Genomic DNA, 22,294 nt, shown 5'->3' with positions numbered 1-22,294 from the left:
GTTATGTAAGCACTCAAGCTGCATAAAGCAAAAAACGGCTCCTTTTTTTGTCCTTTCTGTTAAAGGTCAAACTAAACATGTTTTTAGGATCAGGATCTGCTGTGACTCACCGTTGTAAGGAGGAGACTCACAGTACAACGTGCTGGATGTGGATCTGTCTCGGTCTACTTCACAGTCGTATCCACAGATCTGAACAACGGAGTGAAGCGGGTCGAACCCGGAGCCGCCCACAGCCAGGTGAGCTCCACCTCCAAAACTACCTAAAGATTAAAAAAAAAAGAACATTGATGATGTCGATCAACTCAGAATGTACAAATCCAGCTTTGGAACCAGCAGTAAATTTAACCCTGCTATTATCCTTGGTGTCAATGTGACACGATTCAATGTTAATCACTCAAAAAATAATAGTTAACTCTTGTTTTTTTTTTGCTTGCTTCATATTTCACAAAATTCCTAATTTACAATTGATTAAACATAAATTATCATGATGATATTTTCTTTAATGTGCTGAACACATCTAGGGTCTGCACCTGTTTTTGTAAGTTTTAGAACAGCTCTTTCACAGTGAAAGTGACATAGAGGAGAACGTGTCTGAAACTTTATAGTGAATAACCCCATATATATATATATACAAAAAGGAAATAAAAATTTGTAAATGATAATGTTTTCTATAAGACCTGATGGTGGCGCTTCAGTAAGGGTCACATCATCACCACAACCAATAAGGTTCATACTCTAGTGGTCATTAATGTTGTCAGTAAATTTGAGAAGATTTGGAGAGAAATTATTCAAGATAAATTAAATGTAAAAGGTTTGGCCTGATGGTGGCGCTATAGAACAGGTCAATGTTTCAATATTAAGAGGTTATTTATGTGTTAAACAAATAAACAAAAGTGCCTAAAACAAAAACTTGGTCAACAATCATTTTTTAAATGATTTTTAGAGGCAAATATCCCTGGGCTCAGATTGACCCAAAGGGTAAAATGTGTTAGTAATATTAGAGGATAATAGGAGAGTTAAACAAATCAGCAGAATGTGCAGCATTGAACCATGAATAAAGACGGCTCACCCTGCGGTGGCTGAACGCCGCTGATCATCAGCTCGTACATGAACGAGACGCTAGACTGGGCGTGACCTTTGACCCGATGGTGCAGCACCACTGGGTAGCTTCCCCCCGGGTTGTTTCCGGCGGTGCATTGGAGCTGGGAGTCGGAGAGCGTGGACACGTTGCAGGGGACGTTGTTCACGGTGACTGAGATGAGCTGAGAGTCGTTACCGAACCCTGAGCCTGTGAGAGTGATTGTGGATCCACTCGGACCTGCAGAGAAACACACACAGGAAGTCAGAATGCTAATGAGCCACACAATAAATTAAATCAGGGTAATAAAATAATGGACTCCCTCATAGTCAGTTTTAGAAGTGAAGAAGCCTCTTGGATGAGAGGTGTAACATCTGCGTTTTGTAATGTTTATTTCTAGTTTAAAAATTATAATCAGTATAATAATAATGGAAATCAGGGGGTGTCAAACTCATTCTAGTTCAAGGCCAAATACTGAGCAGCTTGATCTCAAGTGGGCCACAGACTTCATGTAATTTCAACATTATTGTGCCCCAGTTTGTACTTTTACGTATACATAAAATACTAAATATGTAAGTAACTGACAATATCCAATATAATGTATGTGTTTCTGGGTTATGCAGATTAAAAAAAGAGTTTAAAAAACCCATGCACACCCAGTTGTGTCCAAGTGTTAAAACATTAGGAACAAAACAACAGAAAATCCCCTATGCTGTGTTTCAACCAGTGTAGTGGATCATAATCACAGCGTAGTGGATCATAATCACAGCGTAGTGGATCATAATCACAGCGTAGTGTATCATAATCACAGTGTAGTGGATCATAATCACAGCGTAGTGGATCATAATCACAGCGTAGTGGATCATAATCACAGCGTAGTGGATCATAATCACAGCGTAGTGTATCATAATACAGCGTAGTGGATCATAATCACAGCGTAGTGGATCATAATCACAGCGTAGTGGATCATAATCACAGCGTAGTGGATCATAATCACAGCGTAGTGGATCATAATCACAGCGTAGTGGATCATAACACAGCGTAGTGTATCATAATCACAGCGTAGTGGATCATAATCACAGCGTAGTGTATCATAATCACAGCGTAGTGGATCATAATCACAGCGTAGTGGATCATAATCACAGCGTAGTGGATCATAACACAGCGTAGTGTATCATAATCACAGCGTAGTGGATCATAATCACAGCGTAGTGGATCATAATCACAGCGTAGTGGATCATAACACAGCGTAGTGGATCATAATCACAGCGTAGTGGATCATAATCACAGCGTAGTGGATCATAATCACAGCGTAGTGGATCATAACACAGCGTAGTGTATCATAATCACAGCGTAGTGGATCATAATCACAGCGTAGTGGATCATAATCACAGCGTTGGGGCCGTATGGAAGTGTACTCACCGGTGTCGGGGCCGTATGGAAGTGTACTCACCGGTGTCGGGGCTGATGGTGCTGACCACAGGTGTGTGATCTGCAGAGTAGTTGAAGCTGAGCAGAGGATACATGATGGAGAAAACTCTGATCTCAACGTAGACCGGGCCCTCTTCATTAGGAGGCGTGAGGCAGTGCACGAGGCCCGGCGTCACTTCCTGGATCTCACAGTCTTTCCCACCAAGGGTGATGCTGGTGTTTCCTGCAGAAAAACCGTTCCCTGTGATGATGAGCGGCGTTCCTCCCGCCATGCTGCCGACATGGGGGCTGAGTACAGCCTGAGCTTCACTGAGGAGGGAGACCACACCACCAGAGGCAAGACCTTTACTTCTCACAATCACGCTGATGAGGTGCTGGCCAGCTGGCAGCGCGCTAGCCGTAGCCGTGATGTTCTGATCGGTCACATCGGTCACCTCCAACTCAAAGCTTCCTGCAAACACAGCAACATCGTCCACGTGACTTCCAAACCCAGAGCCGGAGATGGTTACAGAGGTGGGAGAGTTTATGCTGTTGGGGGAGACTCCGTCCACTGTGGGAGTGACAGAGTCAGAGAAGGTGAAGGAACAATCTGAGTGGCAGGAGCTCCGGATCGAGCCTTGGCTGAAGACCACCTTGGCGGTTTGTGAATACGAGGGGGCGGTGTCACATACAATGGAGGTGTAGTTAACAGACAGGATGTGGCACAGTGTGTTGCCGATGGTCACTTGTCCTTCAGAGAATCCTGATCCTTGGATGAGGAGCCTCGTCTGGCCTGTGGGGCTACCCACGGACGGAGACACCGAGTCCACCACTGGCAGAACCACAAAACGTCGTTGTAGCTCCCCCTGCACGGCCATGATGCCGTCGCCCACATTGTTGACCCTCAGGGACACAGGGAGGGCGACGCCCACGGGGAGGAGGGAGTCCGGGCTGAGCTGGCAAATGATGTCAGACTGGGAGCTGTTGGTCACCTGACACGGCTGGTCGCCCACCATCACCTCATTGGCACAGAGGACGTCGCTGAAGCCGCTGCCCTGGAGGTGGATGAGCTGGTGGTACGAGCTGTGGTTGGGTGAGATACGGTGGACTGTGGGCGTGGCACAGGCCATGGCCCTGAAGTAAACCCCATTCAAGGTTTGGTTGGTGGGTTGACAAAGCGACGAAGCAACACACTGAGACGCTGATGGGAAGACAAGATGTGATCCTGCAGATCAGGAAAAAACACATTCTTTAGTTGTTTTAAGACTAGAAGCACCATTGATGGGTCATTTTATATTTATACATATGGAGCCCACAGAATGGTCACTTGAGCTGAAGGCTTTTACCTAACATCTTCTCCTAAACTGCAAACAGACGCTTTTGTTACGTGAACAAGGCACCACAGGAGGGGGAGCCACTTTTTTCAGTTCTTGCTTAGATTTATTATGAGGAGTGTGTGACATGAGAAATACACAAAAGAACAACTGAGATTTCATTTTTGTTTGTTGAAAAACCAGGAAAAATCTGATTTTTTAGCTCGTGTGCAGCATTAGCTTTAGCAGCTAACTCAGCATTTCTATCTTGGAGACCAATACCACGTTTCTGTCATTTTTTTCAAAAGAATCAATGCTTTAATGGGAAAATGATCTAAATCTCTGTCAGACTCACTGTTTACAGTCAGCTAAGGTGACCTTATCCCTTTTGACCTAATTCAGAAGTAGTGAACCATAGCGAGAGTGTGAAAAGGCTTGTAAGGTGTGAAAAATTTCTTTCCACCCCCATGTTGAAACTCTCTGTGTGAGTCAGTCTCTCATCTCCCCCCCTGCTGATTCCTCCAGCAATGGTCACATTTGCAAATGAAAGGATGCTGATTGTCGGTGTGGGCTGAGGGTCTTTTGAGTCATTGCCAGGTTCTGAGAGGGTGTCTGGAAAATCCCAGGACTTTTAGTCCTAATATAAAACTTTTTAGATCTTTTACCTTCAGGCTTTATTGTGGCTTTGAAGCTGCTGACGCTGACAGAAACCTCGCTGTCCTCCTCCTCACGACTCTTGACCTTCACGACTCCCTGAACCTTGTCATTCCAATTTATTACACCACCGGAGTAGTAATACACACCAGGCACAGTGAACTGGTAGCTGTAATACCCTGAGGGAATGAGAAAACAAGTGAAATAGATTTATTATGATTATTTAAGTCTTTGCTTGAAGCAATTTCATCTATTGTCCAGAGGAACATTCGAATAAGGTGAAACATTGGAACCTTAAAGGGATCCTCCACTGTTTTAACAAATGGGGCTTAAAACCTTTAAAATGTCGTTAGTAGATCTACGTCTAACCAACACATTATTTTGCACCACATTATTTTTGATTAACTTTTAAAAATGGGACTACTTTACAGTTTTAGAGTGTGTGTTCCTCCATCTTGAAATCACGTGATTGATGATGTCACACATCTCCACTGTCTGTAAACATCCAATTGTTTTTAATTGGAGTGAATCATTCAGCCTGATTTTTAGATCATTTAGCAGCTTTTTCAGTCAAAATAACAATTTGTGCTGCTTTTAGTTGCTCTAAATAATCAGGAAAAGTTAAAGATGTCGATGTAAACCTCTTTTGTTTACAGAAAGAAGATAATAAGAATTGTCACCTGAAAAATAATCTATGACCGCAGGGGCCAACAGATCCAACTCTGTGGTTTGGTAGTCGACAATGAAGCAGAGAACCAGAGCTCTCCTAAGGGGCCTTTACTCTCCATTAAAAAGTGCGCAGCTGACTCTCTGGTGTATAAAGTTAGAAAGTAAATCACGGACAGTTGAAGAACACAAACCCTGAGGATAGAAGTCATTTTGGGTACTTGGTCCCCTCCCCTTTATTCTTTACATCCTACCCCTTCGAAACATAATTCGCTGCAATAGATTCAAATTTCATCGTTATGCCGATGACCCTCAACTCTACCTTTCTACAAAAACCATCACCCCTGGCACAGCCTCCACCCTAACAAACTGCATCTTTGGACTAAAATCATGGATAACCACCAACTTCCTTGAACTCAACGGCAATGAATTGGCAATAATTGTAATTGTTCCTAAATTCCTAAATCTTTAAATCATAACATCAATCATAAGGGGAATGTTTGTTGAGCTAAATGTTGGACGGATTCAGTGTGTGTTACCTCTGGATACTTTGTCTCCGCTGTAGAGCGGTCCTCCGTTATACTGGATGGAACTGGGGCTGGAAACACTGAAGACGCTGAAGTACATTTTTAGGGACTGGGGTGATTCCCAATACCACGTCACCGAGTCTCCCACAAACACTGTGAGGGAGGCGGGGCTCCATCCATATCCTCCATCAGCTGAAATAAAAATTAAGGTAATGTTATAGTTTGGAGAGAGGACTTACTTTACTTTAATTCATTACTCTCACAAAGGAAGGAAAAACCTACAGATGTCAAGCTCCTTGATGGTGACCTTGTGGGTCTTCTTCATTGACTCTATGACACATTGTAGTTGGTCCTTCGAGGCTGTAGTCACTTCACACATGGTGCCTCCTGTCAAACCATGAGTGACATCAGTTACTCTGTAGTACAATGCACTGTTGCAAAAGTGAGAGTGAGATGTGAAGTTGTAGTAGAATATATTGTGCATATTGTGTTGTGTATTCAAGTCAGTCTGGTGACCAGTGTGAAGCTTAGGTATAATGGTGGACAGAGGGAAGGAGTGAATGGTAGTACCTAAAACAGGTATTTGGGATCAATGTGTCTAAAGTTAAGCCCAGTACAAGTTTTATCCCACAGCCCAAGGCGTGCCAGTGCATCGTAGACCAATGTATGCGCAAGAACCGCTACCGTAAACCCAAGCGCCGCCCCGGGCCCGAAGATTCAGCCAGGCCAGCAGAGCGATCCCAAGCCGAGAGGGAGCCACCGCCCTCCACATACACACCCGAGAAAGCCCCAAGGAGCTGAGGAAACAGTGCACCCCGCCACCGACCCCAACCCACACCCCCAGCCCCAGAGAGCCCCCCTGCCCGAGAGCCCAGCAGGGGAGCCAAGGCCCACGCCCAGCAGACGGCCAGAGCTGCGAACGGGCAGCCGGCAGGTGCCTGCCGGTGGGCCCAGAGCCAGCAGGGGCCGGACCCCAGGGCAGAAGGACCCGGAATAGAAGCAGCACCGGGAGTAGCCCGCCCAGGGACGACAAACACATCCACAGCCACCGAGGGCATCGAGGGGACACTGCAAGTCGCGCGTCGGCCCCCAGACGCACTGAGCGTATAGGGAGACTTTAGGATGGTTCAGGTCGATGTCTGTGTATTATGTTGAAAGATTTATTTCAGATTGAAGTGGGACCCTTCGTGGTTACAAATGATGTGACATTTTGGAAATATATGATGCTGAGTGACAATAAATCATGTTTTAAATACAGAAACCTCTAGTCCACCTAAACAGAACCTCAGAGATTTACATTAAATATAAAGCCAATTCTCAATAGGGAAGGCTATAAAGGCAAGAATTATTGAACTAATGTATGGACATCATCGGCAGCAAGTTTGGTGATAATAATAAACAATAGGCTAAAGATACACATGTTTTTGTAAATGTGTTATTTCATTCATTCTTTACAACATTTAGACCTGTGAGGGTCACAGAGGCAGGAGCAGCCCCCGTGGGCGGGTCCGGTGAGGTTGTAGAGACAGACATAAAATAAGGTAATCTCTTATTGCTAAACCACGTGTTGCCTACCGATGGACACTGTGACGTCTGACGTGTTGCTGCTGAAACCAGCACCAGTGATGGTGAGCTGGGTTCCTCCCAGTAAAGAGCCAATGAGAGGGGAGACGCTGTGTACCTCCAGGATGTATTCAATGGTTGTGTTCACACCACTGCAGGAAAAATAGTGTCAATGTTTAAATCAACAGGATCCAATCAGTTTGATTGACTTGTGCAGCTTGAAAATGATCATTTATTTCTCCTCTGTATTTTTTTTTATCAAATAAGAAATGTATGGTATGGTTATATGACTCTTTGTACCTCACAAATATGACTTTTGTATCTCATAATAATGGCATCTGTATATCTATTAATTACTTTTGCGCCTCAAAATCATGACTTTTTAATCTCATATACATTTTGTACCTCATATTTATGAATGAAGTACCTCATATTTATGACTTTTGCACCTCATATTTATGACTTTTGCACCTCATATTTATGACTTTTGTACCTTATATTTATGATATTTGTACCTAATATTTAGACTTTTGTTCCTTTTGTTTATATTTGTACCTTATATTTATGACTTTTTCACCTTATATTTATGATATTTGTACCTTATATTTATGATATTTGTACCTAATATTTAGACTTTTGTTCCTTTTGTTTATATTTGTACCTTATATTTATCACTTTTGTACCTCGTATTTATTACTTTTGTACCACATATTTATGACTTTTGTACCTCATAATCATGACTTTTTTGTCTCACAATTATATGTTTTTCACCGCATAAATATGACTTTTTTTACTCTCATAATAATTACTTTTGTATTCATATTAATTACTTTTGCACCTCATAACCATGACTTATTAATCTCATAATTTGATTTGCTATGAGGACATTTGAGCTGAAACGGATCAGTTTATTATTTCTAATATGATAATATTTGTATATCACTGTATAAATGGTGTACCTGGTCTGAGGGAAACCGCTGTTGGCGACCTGCACGTGTACCTGGTGCAGACCAGGCTGCAGCTCAGGGAGGAGGCAGGTGATGTTTGTCGTGGTCCAATCCATGGCGACACACTCCTCTCCACCAACAAACACGACGCTGTCATTGTTCGGCCCCCCCAGGTTTGAACCCTGAATGTAGAGAACTCTACGTCCTGAACAAAAGGAGAGATGAAAACAATAAGAGCAACCGTTATGTGGCTCACACGCACAGATACAGTAACTAACGCCTGTCACAAGGTCAACCACTAACTAACCCTTCAAGGTTAAGGTAACTCTATCTATAAATAAAGATATTTGTCTTAGTTACTATAACTACACACGAGGAAATAATTCACATTTAAAATGAAGTCACGCTGCGTAGACACTGCTTTGTGGGTTCAACATGCATCATAAAGAATTTTACAATTAATAAATGAACTGCAATTATTACTTTTCCCCCGAAAGTCAATTAAAATGATGTTCACAATTACTAAAGTACATTTAGAATTTAGTCTATTTCATTCATATAATGTTGTGATGATTGTACGTGTTTATGTTGTGCGTAAGATGTCGTTTTAGCATCTTTACGTTTACGTGTTAGTTTAATTATGGAAAAGAGTTGAATTTTAGCAAAAGCTTTAAACTCTGTAGAAAACATCAGTTACATTCACAGTATTGTTACTCTTATTAAAATATATATATTATATTCGAACTCTAACTTTGCCACCTGTATGGATGTGAAGATACTCACAGGTAGTGGGAAAACTTGATATGAAACATATTTTAATAATTGTTAACTTCATATGTATAAGACATAGAACTGTTTTGCGTTTAATTGTTAATTGACAATTTTATTAGAATTTCCATGGTAATTACAATTAAAAAGTGATTTATCCGAAGTTAATTAGAATTAAATTATGATTGCAATGGCAACAGTTTAAAAAAATATATAACAACGATTATAATTCCACCATAATTGTAATTAATTATCAATTATGCAACCCTGCACAACAAACAAGGAAGTAAGTAAGTACTGAATATCACTTAACTAACAAAAGAACCAGTACGGACATGTGTTTGTAAGAATATTACATTATAAAATGTTCTTATAATATAATATACATATTAACAACAAAAAAAGAATGAATAAATGACAGAATAATATAAACAAAATAATGCAAATTAAAAACTGAAAAATTAAAAGTGTGGCACAGACGACAACATGTATCTAGATTTGTTCACAAGTTTGTTCTTTTTACTAATTATTTTGAAAGTAATGATGTAGGAAAAACAGAAGACTGACATTGAGCTTAAATATGACCTTGAGCAAAGGTCAAGATCACACATTGACAGGAAATGTTGTTCAATGGTACCAGTGGCCAAGTTATAGGGAAAAAGGTTTTCTTTTTCTTTTTGTGACGCCATGAACTTTGACCCCTAGCGATCTTTTTACTGGTAGGTCGTACAGCTTCGGTCCAATGGATATGGAAAATTTTGGTTTTTGACACTTGACGCGACCTTGACCCTGACCTTGACATTTTGGCTCCAATAAAGGTGAGCTGCACATCCTTGACATTGTCCCTATGAGATACTGTATGTCATTAGTGCTGCATTAATAGCCTCGGAGGAGGTCCACGATAAAGGCGTTGAGGAAGAAGAATAATAAGAACTCCTACAATAACAATGTAATCGGTTATTTTCAATTGCCAAATACAATTATTAATGCAATAACATAAAATAACATAATAAAGACACAGGAATTAATATCTTCCATGGCCTAAGGTCTGTCTTTGGTTAGAATCCATTAATTACTTTTAACATAATTCTGTTAAAAGACAAAAAAACAAATAAACACCAGTGAAAATATCACCTCCCTAGTGAAGAGGAGAATAATATGAAATACAGCAAAAATAACTACTTATTAATCCAATAATATAAAATAAAATAATAAATAAATAAATAATTCTTACCAAAGACGGTGGTGGTCTGAGGATTTAAACTGGTGATTTCTGCAGTGAGAGCAGCATCGTAAGTGAAAGAGTCGCTGGCAGTCTGACTCATGTTTCCGCTCCATACAGTGACCGACTGGGATCCAGCGACTCCCTGGAACAACAAATAAAAACCTTTAGATCCAAAAACCTAAATCTGACCTTTGGTTGTAATAAAGCTCAACACAGTAAGATTCACTTTGTGATTAACGTTTGATCAGTGCACAAATGTGGGATCCTTTGGGTCCAGTGGTTTAAAAAATGGAATCTGGATCAAAACTATCAGGATTATGAAATGCCTTATTTTGATATCCAGGATCACGTTTTCATTTTATTCCAGTTGTTCAAAGCTACATCTGGATAATAAGTGTTCTAAATGAGAGAATTAAGGCTTTTAGGTGTGTGTTAAAATAACCAGCATGATGTCACTCAAAGTGTAATTATTTGAAGAAACAAAAATAAAATAAAATAGAATTACCTTTAATAATATATCTTTTGACCAGCTAGACCATGTGTGCCCCATAAAAAGAAGGGGAAAAAACAAATCTACGTTCCATATGCTTCAAATTCTAAACTAGAAACACTTTTTAAAAACTACATTCAGCCTTTTTCTTCTTCTGTGGTATTTTGCTACAAAGCAGAACGTCCGTCTGTGTGAGGAGGTTAATGATGTAGAAAACCTCTGACTTTCTCTCAGAATGTCAGAGAAATGTAATGACAGTTAGGGAAGTTATTGTAAACTATTTATGAACAATTATTCATGGTTTTTTTTCTGTGAACATCAACTTTCCAAGTCCACTTTATTGGTCCTAGTTTATAAATTCAACTGTTAGCTTTGAAAACCAGTTGGAAAAATATAACTTAATAAATATATATTTACTGCATCATAAATGTATTTTCTTTTACCAGTTAGAATTTCATTTATATTACATTTTGTTCCTGAAATCCAGCCTGAATCCTGAATGGTGTTTCTGTGACATTATTCTGCAGAGCGTTGTCTAGGTTGTGAGTTTAAATCTCACCTGAAGCACTTCCATTAAAATCTCAAGTGCCTTGGACACAATGAACTGAAGACGTTGGAAACAAAGCCAATGGGGTTTGATTTCACGTGTTTCACATTTATTTAAAACTTCTTCCTGAAGGTGGAGGAGGAGCTCTGCATGCACAGGTAAAGGTGCATCCAGGTCCTCCGTCAACACAACCACTGACAACAGTCGCTTAGACATGCAGTCATTAGGAGCAGGTAGGGAGAAATGTACTCTTTATTCATGGATTTTTATTAAAAAATAAATCATAAGTAGGCGTGGTAAATACAGATAAACCAGTATTGTTCACTCACCGCAGGAGTCTGACACATGAGCTCAGTGTTTGACGCCTGAACAACGACACACTCCTGATCACCTACAGTTACTGTGGAGTTGTGGGTGAAACCAAAGCCTTTCAGGGTCAGTACGGTTCCTCCTGACAAATAAAATAACAATATAATTAGAACTTTCTAATCACTTTTAATCAGAACGTAGTTGGTCATTATAAAATATTCATCAGTGGGCAAGGTTTGCATGAATATTATGATGGAAATAAACGTAAAAATACATTGTAATCTTATTCAGGACTATAAAACAACTCAAATTGGGCAGAAAATACATTTGAATAGATTTATAGTCATTTTAAAGATTAGCCACATGATATTTTGACACTTTGATTAATAAGTAATTTAGTAACATTAAAGAAATAATAATAATAATTAAACTGAGCATATTTGGCATCTTTTTATGCATTTAAAATTTTTTTTCCTAAAATAAATTTAGTGGGACAGAATATTTAGGTGTCACGTCATTGACCAAAATACAAAAATATTACATTTGCACTTCCTCTGCAAAACAAAAAAAACATTGAGGAAAGGGATGAAAACAGGGATTGTAACATTTAAAAAAAAAAAAAAAAACTCAAAACAATGATAACAAAAAACAGAACAATACAAACTAATAATGGTATTTTTTTTTGTTAAAATATAATATGTATTACCTGTCTAATCTACGTTAGAGACTTAAATATCAATTGTTGCATTGTTGTTTATTTTTGGAGGGTGCAGCATTGTTGAGTATATATGAGTTTGATTTTGTTAATTCCAGTACAATGCTGAGTTTTCATACTTTAACATATTAATTTAACATTTAAAGTCAATATTTACCAGTGAGGCCTTCCTGAAAGTGGGGAGAAGGAGGAGATGATGAGCTGGTAACGTGAAGTGGAATACGTCATCGTCTGGATAGCGAGCCGTTGCCTAAGAAGGAAAAGTGACCCATACTGGGTACGTTCCAGCACCAGCGCTGCTCACTCTACACACCAGAGTAACGTCTGAAATACACAGTTTATAGAAGAAACCGTCACAGCTGAGATTTGATCACTGAACCACATTAACGTGTTAAAGGAAAAAAAAACACGTACTTGTGATTGATTCAATGTGACATCTGGAAGTTCCCACCATTATGGAAGCGTTCTCCCAGTTAAACCCAGTCCCAGTGATGGTCAGGAGAGTTCCAAGACCATCAGAACCTAAAGGTAGGAAAACACAATCCCAGTTAAGCTCTGCACACATTAACATCAACATAGACAAGAAAATAGGACACGGGAAATAATAGAGTTTTAGGCTTATTTACTGTGTTGACGTTCTATTGTGTGTGTATATTATTATATTTGTATTGTTTGTGTTTTTTTATTTTTATTTTTGTATTTTTATTATTTTATGATATTCCTCTGACTGTATTTATTCTATAAGAGCTTAACGAGGAACTTGGAAACACTATTTCGTTATGTACATGTTTATGCATATAATGATAAATAAAAATCCTTCAATCATTTATCTTTTTAATTCTATTTAATTTAACTTCAGTACAATTTAAATCAAGTACCAGTACTTCTCCTTCATATATCAGTCCTCTTTACACCTCTGCACGTAACTCAGTATTAGCTGTTAATTTGACTAAACCTGATAGTATAAGTCAGTGTTTCTCAAATTCTTAAAAGGCTTGATATGACCAGAAATGATACAAACTATAGAAATAAATCTATCAGGATCCACTAAATCAGTGTTTTTCAACCGTGGGGTCTTGGGTCACCTGACATTTCTGTCTTAAACAAACTGTATTTCTATACTTTCACTTTGTGAAATATAAATGTAGGTCAACTAAAAAAAATAAATAAAAAAAAAACCATCTGAGAGCTCAAACATAATCAAAAACTAATTACTGAAAAATAAACGGGTTGGAGTCAAGGTCCTAAAAAAGGATGAGAACCACAGTCACTAAATACTGTTTCTTTCCATTTATTTAAAAAAAGAGATTCTTTAAAATGTGTTATCACTGATTCATTACGTCATTATGATCTATAGTTGTTTTTAAATTGTTTTATAAGCAAAATGTTTGTAGTGGGACAAAGGGGGGACTTGGCATATCAAAATAGGACAAAGGTACTAGAGCCAAAATACTCTGAGAACTATTGGTATAAAATATTAAGAGCATTTATTTGTGTAGTTTTTTGTTTTTGTAATGATGGCCCACCTTCAGACGGGCTGACTCCAGTCACTACGGGGGTTTTATCCTCCGACCATTCAAAGGAACAACTACCAGAGCAGCTGGAGGGAATCCCGTTGATGAAAACCTCCACCTGAAGTCACCACAAACACACGGTTAGTTCTGGACAAAGTTTTAGAACAAAAACACGTGACAGAGCAACGACTGAGACACAAAGGAAATATTCAGTGACAGAGAAACTAAAGTAAATCCTGTCTGCAGGCACTAGAACACACACACACACACACCCACACACACACCACACACACACACACACACACACACACACCACACCACACACACACACGCACACACACAGTGATGTTAGCGGTGGTGACAGCTAACGTCCACAGGCTGAAACCCTGAACCTCAGCTTGAGAAGCTCTTTCAATCACTGCTCTTACCTGAGGTTTAGGTTCTGGCGTACGGAAGAAATCTCCAGAAAGTCGTGGTCTCAGCAGTCCACCCTTAGTGGTCTCAGTAGAGGAAACCATGGGATTCACACCCACAACCTTTGAGTAATCGATCTGCAACAGAAGCCGTACACCTGCTTTAATCCAATAGGATACCACTATGTTATGATGCTTGATTTAACAGGTTTGGGGTCAATTACAGTTTTCAATTACCCATGTTCAATTACAATTCAATTATGATTACAATGAACAGCGTTTTTTTCCCAGTTACAATATTTTTTTTGGCAAAACAACGGAAAACATTCAACAGCTTAAAAATCAATAAAAGCATCTGTAAAAACATTTAAAATGAACAATGAAAACATTAAAAATTATCAATAAAAAACAAACATTTTCAATCATCTTTAAAAACATTTAAAATCAACATAACATGATTAAAAATCTCCGTCTCAATCATATGCAGAAAAAAACATCCTTTAAACGTGGATTTAAAAATCCTCAGAAAGTCAATTACAATTACGTCTCAATTACTAAAGTCCCTGGTTGATTATCTGTTGGTGTTGGGGATGAGAAACAGTGATGATGAGGAGGAGAATCTGACCTTCATCAGTGGTGGTCTCCAGGGTTGGTCAACCACTCCACTTTCCACTTTGGAGCTCTACAGTTTCCTTTGTCCGTCACTTCACTTTTCCCATTCCTTTGATTCCCTCCAGAGCGTATTTCAGATCCTCCAGACTGATGTTCACAGACAGGCCTGAGGACAGACACTAGTCATCACTGTGCTGTCATATACATATACATATATATATAGTGTATATATATATACTGTATATATATATACTGTATATATATATAGTATATCATTAAGGCCACAGGCCAGAAATATGGAGAAATATATCAATATGTTCTTAATTTGGTTGAAGTCTATGATTTCATATCTTCTACATGAATTTTACAGACTTCACAATCAAACATGTCAGACTGTTTAGTATTGTGATGTATCGTATCGTGACACGCAAATCGTGAATCGTGTTGTCAGATTCATGGCAACGCACATCATGTTATATAACTCCTTATTGTTTCCCTTTATGAAGTTTGTGTAATAATCTAATACCTTCAGCTGTGTCTCCGTACAAATCCACATTAAAGGAACCTGACAGAGCAGGGCTGGATCTGTGGAGACGTGTCAGCGTCACTGTGGAGGCTCCCACTGGGAACTCAGCAAAGTCCTCAGTGGCGTTGGACGCCTTTAAAAGGACAGAAGAAGAAGAAAAGCTTTTAGTTACTGGATTTGAATTTTTATTTATCCTTTAATGTTGCTGTTCTTATGATATTTATGCACTCTTGTTTTATTATTCTATTGTGTTGCACTTGTACTTTTACCACAACTCTGTACAGCACTTTGTGATTTTATCTGCAAAAAGCACTTTATAAATAAACTACTTACTTACTTAACAAAAGATATCAACTGTGGGCCACTGGACAACATAAAAACACAGACACTCACACATACAAAAAAAGAAAAATACACAAAATAGCTCCAAAAACAAAGAAAACAGCAACAAAAAAAAAAATACAAAATTACAACCCTTGTCAAAAACTGCTAAATTATTATTTTTTTAAAAAACACAGAAAATGACTCAAAACAACAACAAAACCACACAAAAGCAAAAAAAAAAAAAAAAAAAAAAACACACCTTTGGCCAAATTTAGTGTGGCCCCAAAAGAAAAACACAAAATAACTCCAAAAACACTCATTTTGAATAAAAACACACACAAAACGACAACAAAAAAACACAAAATGACTCCAAAACACAAAAATAAATTACACAAATTAAAAAATGACAGCTCACCTGTAGAAAAGCAACGTCCAGTCGTGGAAAGTCTGACGCACACTCCAAAGGTCTGGCTGTGATCCTGTAGCTGATGTGAGACATGTTCATAAAGTGTTTGCTCACAGAAACGTCCTCAAAGAATTTACCAGTGCCTTCAAACGGATGAGGTCTCCTCAGTCTGGGAATATCTGACACATAAAATAAATAATCACTATACATGTGTCAAACTGCATGTATGAGAAACTAGTGGCCCACAGAATGACTCCAGAAAAATACAAAATGACAGAAAAATATACAAAAACACTAAAATAAACACACACAAAATGACAAGAAAAACCCCAAAATTAAAGAAAAACACCCAAATTAAACTCAAAAAAAGCACAAAACAACAACGTGAACATGCAAATTGATTCCAAAAACACACAAAATAACAACACACAAAGGACCTTAAAACATAAAATGACAGAAAATCACAATGAATGACATTTAAGTCCTAAGCTACAAATCTAGCTAATTATATCCTGGATTAATCTCCATTAACGAGCCTAACCAAACATTCCCTGTCAGAGAGAAGCTGTCTTATGACGGCCGATAACAACACGCTAATTTAAGTCGTGTTTTCATCCTGAATATGTGCACGCTCCCATAAAAGGGGCGGAGATTGCAGTGTCTGACCAATCATTGGAGAACCTGGCAGAGCGAGTGTCCACCAGGAGGCGGAGCTTTTATACTTGCTCAGATCTGATCCACTTCATAACTTGGTCCTGACCAGATTAGGTGTTGCTTAAGTGTAAAATGATGACTAACCCAGACAGGAAGCTGCTGACAGCTGATGAAACCTGTGTCTTGATCCGTATACGTGGACAGGTGAAGTCATTTAATAATAAATTCTTATATGTCTGTGTATACAGAGACACAGCTTCACCAGCTGACTATAGATCAGTCCATCAGATATAAATCTAGATGTTTCCTTAATGATGTCATCAGTAAATGAAAAGATTGCATGGATGTCTAAATATTCTCTCTTTGTCAGCGTCAGATCAGATCCACGCAGTGACGCGTTCACACATCACCTGTTATTGGACAGCTCGCTTTTTAAGAGAACTGATTGGTCAGGAGGCGGGATTTTATCACTCGCTCAGATCCCAGCCAGAACAAAACCTGCTCTCGACCAGGTTAGTCATTCAGCATAAGTTACCATGGTGATTTAGCTCCGTAAGACGTTAGCGAGCTTCGTAGTCCAGCACAAACTGATTAAATCCTGGAAGTTAACGCGATAAGAGATATTCTCGTTTCATAACGTACCCCTATAAACAGCCCTTCTATCCTGAAATAATGTTTAAATTGGTCTTTATTCCAAATGCTGAGATGACTGTTTAATAATGTTTAATAATGTAACATAATATGAATAAAGCGTTGTACCATTATCACTTAGAGCGATGGTGGAGGATCTCTTTCCAATGTAAACGACATCTACATAGAAATCTTCTCCAGAGTCGTCTTTGTAGAGATAAACCTCTGACAGTTTGTATCTGCTGCCAAAACGTACGGCCTGAAGGGAGCTCAGCACGTTCATGCATTTATAGTTCCACCTGTGGAGGAGAACGTTCACACTCACACACTGGAGAACAAACTGAAGTACGAGGTACTAATGTTTCATAGCAGACTTATTATAAACATTTAGCTTTTTTTCATTTGAGACATAAATTCATGTAAAAACAGCATGTTCTATATAGTTGTTAAAAACGTGTAGACAGAAAAATTAAACTAAATGTAAAAGTTAAATATAAATGTTAAATCTAAATCTAAATGTTAAATCTAAATCTAAATGTTAAATCTAAATCTAAATGTTAAATCTAAATCTAAATGTTAAATCTAAATCTAAATGTTAAATCTAAATCTAAATGTTAAATCTAAATCTAAAAATTAAAGCAGTCCCCAAACTAAAGCTAAATGTGCAGTGCATACACCAGTCATTACTGCTCTTTCGAGTTCGTCAGTTTGGACCGATCCCTCCATGTCTTGCTCCTCCCCTCACCTCACTCACTGAGCCGCTGTCAGTGGTGTGGGCAGAGCCTCGTGATCGACAGGCCAGCACACTTTGTATAATTTCTAAACATTTAGCTTTACACTTGGCGACCAATTTAACATCTAGATTTAACATTTTCATTTAGATTTAACATTTACATTTAGATTTAACATTTACATTTAGATTTACATTTACATTTAACTTTTACGTTTAGATTTAACATTTTCATTTCGATTTATTTTTCAGCTGTACACATTTTTAAGTGATATAGAACATGCTGTTTTACATGCATTTCTGTCTAGAAAGAAAGAAAAATGAGCTAAATGTTCAAAATATATCGACCATGAAAAAGTGTCTTTACATTTGACTTTACACTTAGCGACTGATTTAACATGTCAATTTACTTTTACATTTCGATTCAACATTTCAATTTTGAATTTTCATTTACATTTTAGATCTTCACGTGTGCCCTAATTTAACAGTGATATAGAACATGCTGTTTTACACTTTTGTCTCAAATGAAAGAAAAATTGAGCAAAATATGTCGGCTATGAAACAGTGAGTTTTTACATTCACCACCACAAACATTTGAACATGTGATCGATCAATAACTGACCGTGAGCCTTGAGTGAAGAAGACGTTCAGATACACTGAGTCACTCCTGCTTGTTCCCTCTGAGTCGAGATACGTGAAACTCACTCCCACTTGATTCCTCAGCATTCCTCTGTACGCAAAGCAAAGCTGGAAAGAAAACACACCACATCTTATTCAAATTCTCCACCTTTACTTTGAAAGTTCTGAAAACATTTGAAGTGATGAAGTAGAATATCAACATGTGCTCATTTGATCCATAAAACTCACAAAAACACATTTAATTCACACATTCCAGAGATTTTCAGAGACCCTAATGACAGAACTTCCTGTTAACTTCAAAATAAGAGCCTTATTTACGAACACATTAAAGAAAATTATTAGAAGACAAGAACAGATGCTTTTATTTTGAAAAGGAAATGTTTAACTTTCAGCTTGAAACCGATCCCAGGACAATCTTACGTTTCTCTTGCAATGCATCATGAAACAGTTGAGTATGACTAGTGTGCCCACCATGCATACTTAAAATATAGTATACATCTGGATATATCTCACATACTCAATCTTTTCATGTTATAATGAGAACACTTTACACACTCATTTAGACGTCACACTTAGTATAGTACTACGTTAGTAAAAGTAGTACGTTAGTATGAATACTACGTTAGTATAAGTAGTACGTTAATATGAGTAGTACGTTAGTATGAGTAGTACGTTAATATGAGTAGTACGTTAATATGAGTAGTACGTTAGTATAAGTAGTACGTTAATATGAGTAGTATGTTAGTATGAGTAGTATGTTAGTATGAGTAGTACGTTAAAATGAGTAGTACGTTAGTGTGAGTAGTACGTTAGTATGAGTAGTACGTTAATTTGAATAGTACGTTAATATGAATAGTACGTTAGTATGAATAGTACGTCAGTGTGAGTAGTACGTTAGTATGAGTAGTACGTTAATATGAGTAGTACGTCAGTGTGAGTAGTACGTCAGTGTGAGTAGTACGTTAGTATGAGTAGTACGTTAATTTGAATAGTACGTTAATATGAATAGTACGTTAGTATGAATAGTACGTCAGTGTGAGTAGTACGTTAATATGAGTAGTACGTTAGTATAAGTAGTGCGTTAATATGAGTAGTACGTCAGTGTGAGTAGTACGTTAGTATGAGTAGTACGTTAATTTGAATAGTACGTTAATATGAATAGTACGTTAGTATGAGTAGTACGTCAGTGTGAGTAGTACGTTAATATGAGTAGTACGTTAGTATGAGTAGTACGTCAGTATGACATCGTTAGTATGACATATCCAACACAGACAGTGAGTTTACCATAGGATGCTGTTCCAGTGACACTGGTCCATAATAGGCTCCGCCCTGTTTGCGATAATATTCAGTAAAGATTCTCCCAGTGTTTTTCAGTGACATCAGGCCACAGAAAGCGTCGTATTTCACAGGAGACGTGAATCCATAGAACTGGTGAAGAAAAACAAAAACAAAGACTAGATTAAAACACACACACACACACGCACACACACACACACACGCACAAACACACACACACGCACACAACACACACACACACACACACACACGCACACACACACACACACACACCCACACACACACACACACACACACCACACACGCACACACCCACACACACACACACACACACACACACACACACACACACACACACACACACACACCACACACACACACACACACACACACACAGTTAGCCCTAAATGTTCATGTATGGAGAATGATTTATTAAGGATTTGTCAAGAGAAAATTTTAAAAAGCATTTATGGGTAAATATACAATAATATGGTAAATTGTCATAGAATAACAGTGGATGTCTGCTGAAAAACCAAAATAATTTAGGAAAGTTTTTGGGATGTCTTGACGTAGTCATGAATGTATCTGAACACGAACAAACATGTTTGGAGCGTTTTAATGGAAAAGATTGACAAGATCTCCTCATTATTTCCTGAATAATGCAGAAGGTTGAGTTAGAAATAATTCTTAAAATTCTCTGGTTAAGCTGTGAGAGATGAGAAGTGGCCCAGATAATATTACAGTAAATCAAATTTGGATAAATTAGGCTAAAGTATTATTAGACAGGGTTGACAAACTGAGTAAGAAATTCTTCTAATAATACCATAAAATTTCATAATTTTTTTGCACACAATCAATATTGTTTTTCCAGGACAAGTTCTTCTTCTCGTTGACTATTACACCAAGAATTCATGATTTCCATGTTATTAATTAATATTTTTGAGTGCTGCATAGGGAAAGTTTTGTTTTTATAAAGTATATACAGTAACTATAGGTTATTTGCATAACCCCAGTTCTCTGAGTATATCCCATCAAAACAAATGTTATGAAAGAGAACTGGATTTGTTTATATTCAAGGAAAGCTTGTTTATCTGGAACCATTTGGAGGAATAATGCAACTTAATATTGACAATCCTGGTTAAGCCTTCAAAGTCAGTGTGAGAATATAAGTAGGTAAGACTCAGACTTCACCATAACTTAATGATAAGTAATAAAAATTGAAAACAGAAGCAGCCCCAGAATCGACCCTTGAGGAACTCCCAAATGTAGTCTTGTTTTAGTAGAAGTCTGGCCATTAATACATATTGTTCTCTGATGTTCTGGTCATTACTGAACCATCTTAGCACAGTGTCTTGGAATCCATACCAACAGAGTTTTAACAGAATATCATGGTCTCTACTGTGTCAAATGCTTTGGAGAGATCAAGGAAAATACCAATAGTACATTTATTTTTATCAAGTGCAGAAGAAATTTTCTCTATAAGTTGTAAAAGAGCCATATATGTTGAGTGTTTTAAGCCAAAACCATATTGATGACCATACAGAATATTATTATCATTGTGTTTCATAACTCTAATATGGACTCATTTTTCCAAAACTTTTGAGAAGCATTGAAATCAGCCTATAGTTGTTAAACACACTGGGTTCACCTTCTTTAAAAACAGGTATTAGCTTTGCTACTTTGACTTCACTAGGAACTATTTTAGTTTTTAAAGATATAGCAAAGGGATGTGTGAGAGGTTTACTAATGTGATAAACTACCTCCTTTATCAGTTTAGCTTTAAATTCATCATGATACTGTATTATTAATATTCTCAATAATGGCAATTACTTCATTGACTGTGGGAGGTTCAACCTTGGTACTAACCTGAGAGTATCCATCCTCAAAGTCATGGAAGAATGACACATCGTTGCCTTCAGGGGTCAAGATCTTAGTGGGACATTCAGGCTTCAGCAGCTCCTCCAGAGCAGATTTCATCTGAGCACATGTCATACAGTCACACAGTCACACAGATACACAGATACACAGATACACAGTCACACAGATACACAGTCACACAGATACACAGATACACAGATACACAGTCACACAGATACACAGTCACACAGATACACAGATACACAGTCACACAGATACACAGTCACACAGATACACAGTCACACAGATACACAGTCACACAGATACACAGTCACACAGATACACAGTCACACAGATACACAGTCACACAGATACACAGATACAGTCACACAGATACACAGTCACACAGATACACAGTCACACAGATACACAGATACAGTCACACAGATACACAGTCACACAGATACACAGTCACACAGAT

The 22,294-nt window shown here is 38.1% G+C and overlaps 1 protein-coding gene across 1 annotated transcript in view; it reads right to left on the bottom strand.

The window, feature by feature from the left end:
* Positions 1 to 22,294, bottom strand: part of LOC114472563 (fibrocystin-L-like) — a 49,620-nt gene that overhangs the window by 26,138 nt on the left and 1,188 nt on the right. The window contains exons 3-22 of the mRNA XM_028461882.1: positions 21,823 to 21,933; positions 19,945 to 20,088; positions 18,644 to 18,768; positions 17,421 to 17,590; positions 16,017 to 16,186; positions 15,278 to 15,410; positions 14,850 to 14,917; positions 14,155 to 14,277; positions 13,739 to 13,844; positions 12,627 to 12,734; positions 11,518 to 11,639; positions 10,161 to 10,293; positions 8,171 to 8,363; positions 7,224 to 7,363; positions 5,931 to 6,035; positions 5,661 to 5,840; positions 4,467 to 4,634; positions 2,532 to 3,713; positions 1,070 to 1,318; positions 111 to 260 (exon numbers count right to left, since the gene is read on the bottom strand). Of these exons, the coding sequence (XP_028317683.1) occupies positions 111 to 260; positions 1,070 to 1,318; positions 2,532 to 3,713; positions 4,467 to 4,634; positions 5,661 to 5,840; positions 5,931 to 6,035; positions 7,224 to 7,363; positions 8,171 to 8,363; positions 10,161 to 10,293; positions 11,518 to 11,639; positions 12,627 to 12,734; positions 13,739 to 13,844; positions 14,155 to 14,277; positions 14,850 to 14,917; positions 15,278 to 15,410; positions 16,017 to 16,186; positions 17,421 to 17,590; positions 18,644 to 18,768; positions 19,945 to 20,088; positions 21,823 to 21,933 (3,880 nt within the window). The remainder of the gene's footprint in view (positions 1 to 110; positions 261 to 1,069; positions 1,319 to 2,531; positions 3,714 to 4,466; positions 4,635 to 5,660; positions 5,841 to 5,930; positions 6,036 to 7,223; positions 7,364 to 8,170; positions 8,364 to 10,160; positions 10,294 to 11,517; positions 11,640 to 12,626; positions 12,735 to 13,738; positions 13,845 to 14,154; positions 14,278 to 14,849; positions 14,918 to 15,277; positions 15,411 to 16,016; positions 16,187 to 17,420; positions 17,591 to 18,643; positions 18,769 to 19,944; positions 20,089 to 21,822; positions 21,934 to 22,294) is intronic.

The sequence above is a fragment of the Gouania willdenowi genome, chromosome 11, assembly GCF_900634775.1.
Source record: "Gouania willdenowi chromosome 11, fGouWil2.1, whole genome shotgun sequence".
Classification (NCBI taxonomy): domain Eukaryota; kingdom Metazoa; phylum Chordata; class Actinopteri; order Blenniiformes; family Gobiesocidae; genus Gouania; species Gouania willdenowi.
This window is presented reverse-complemented; position numbering and strand designations above follow the sequence as displayed.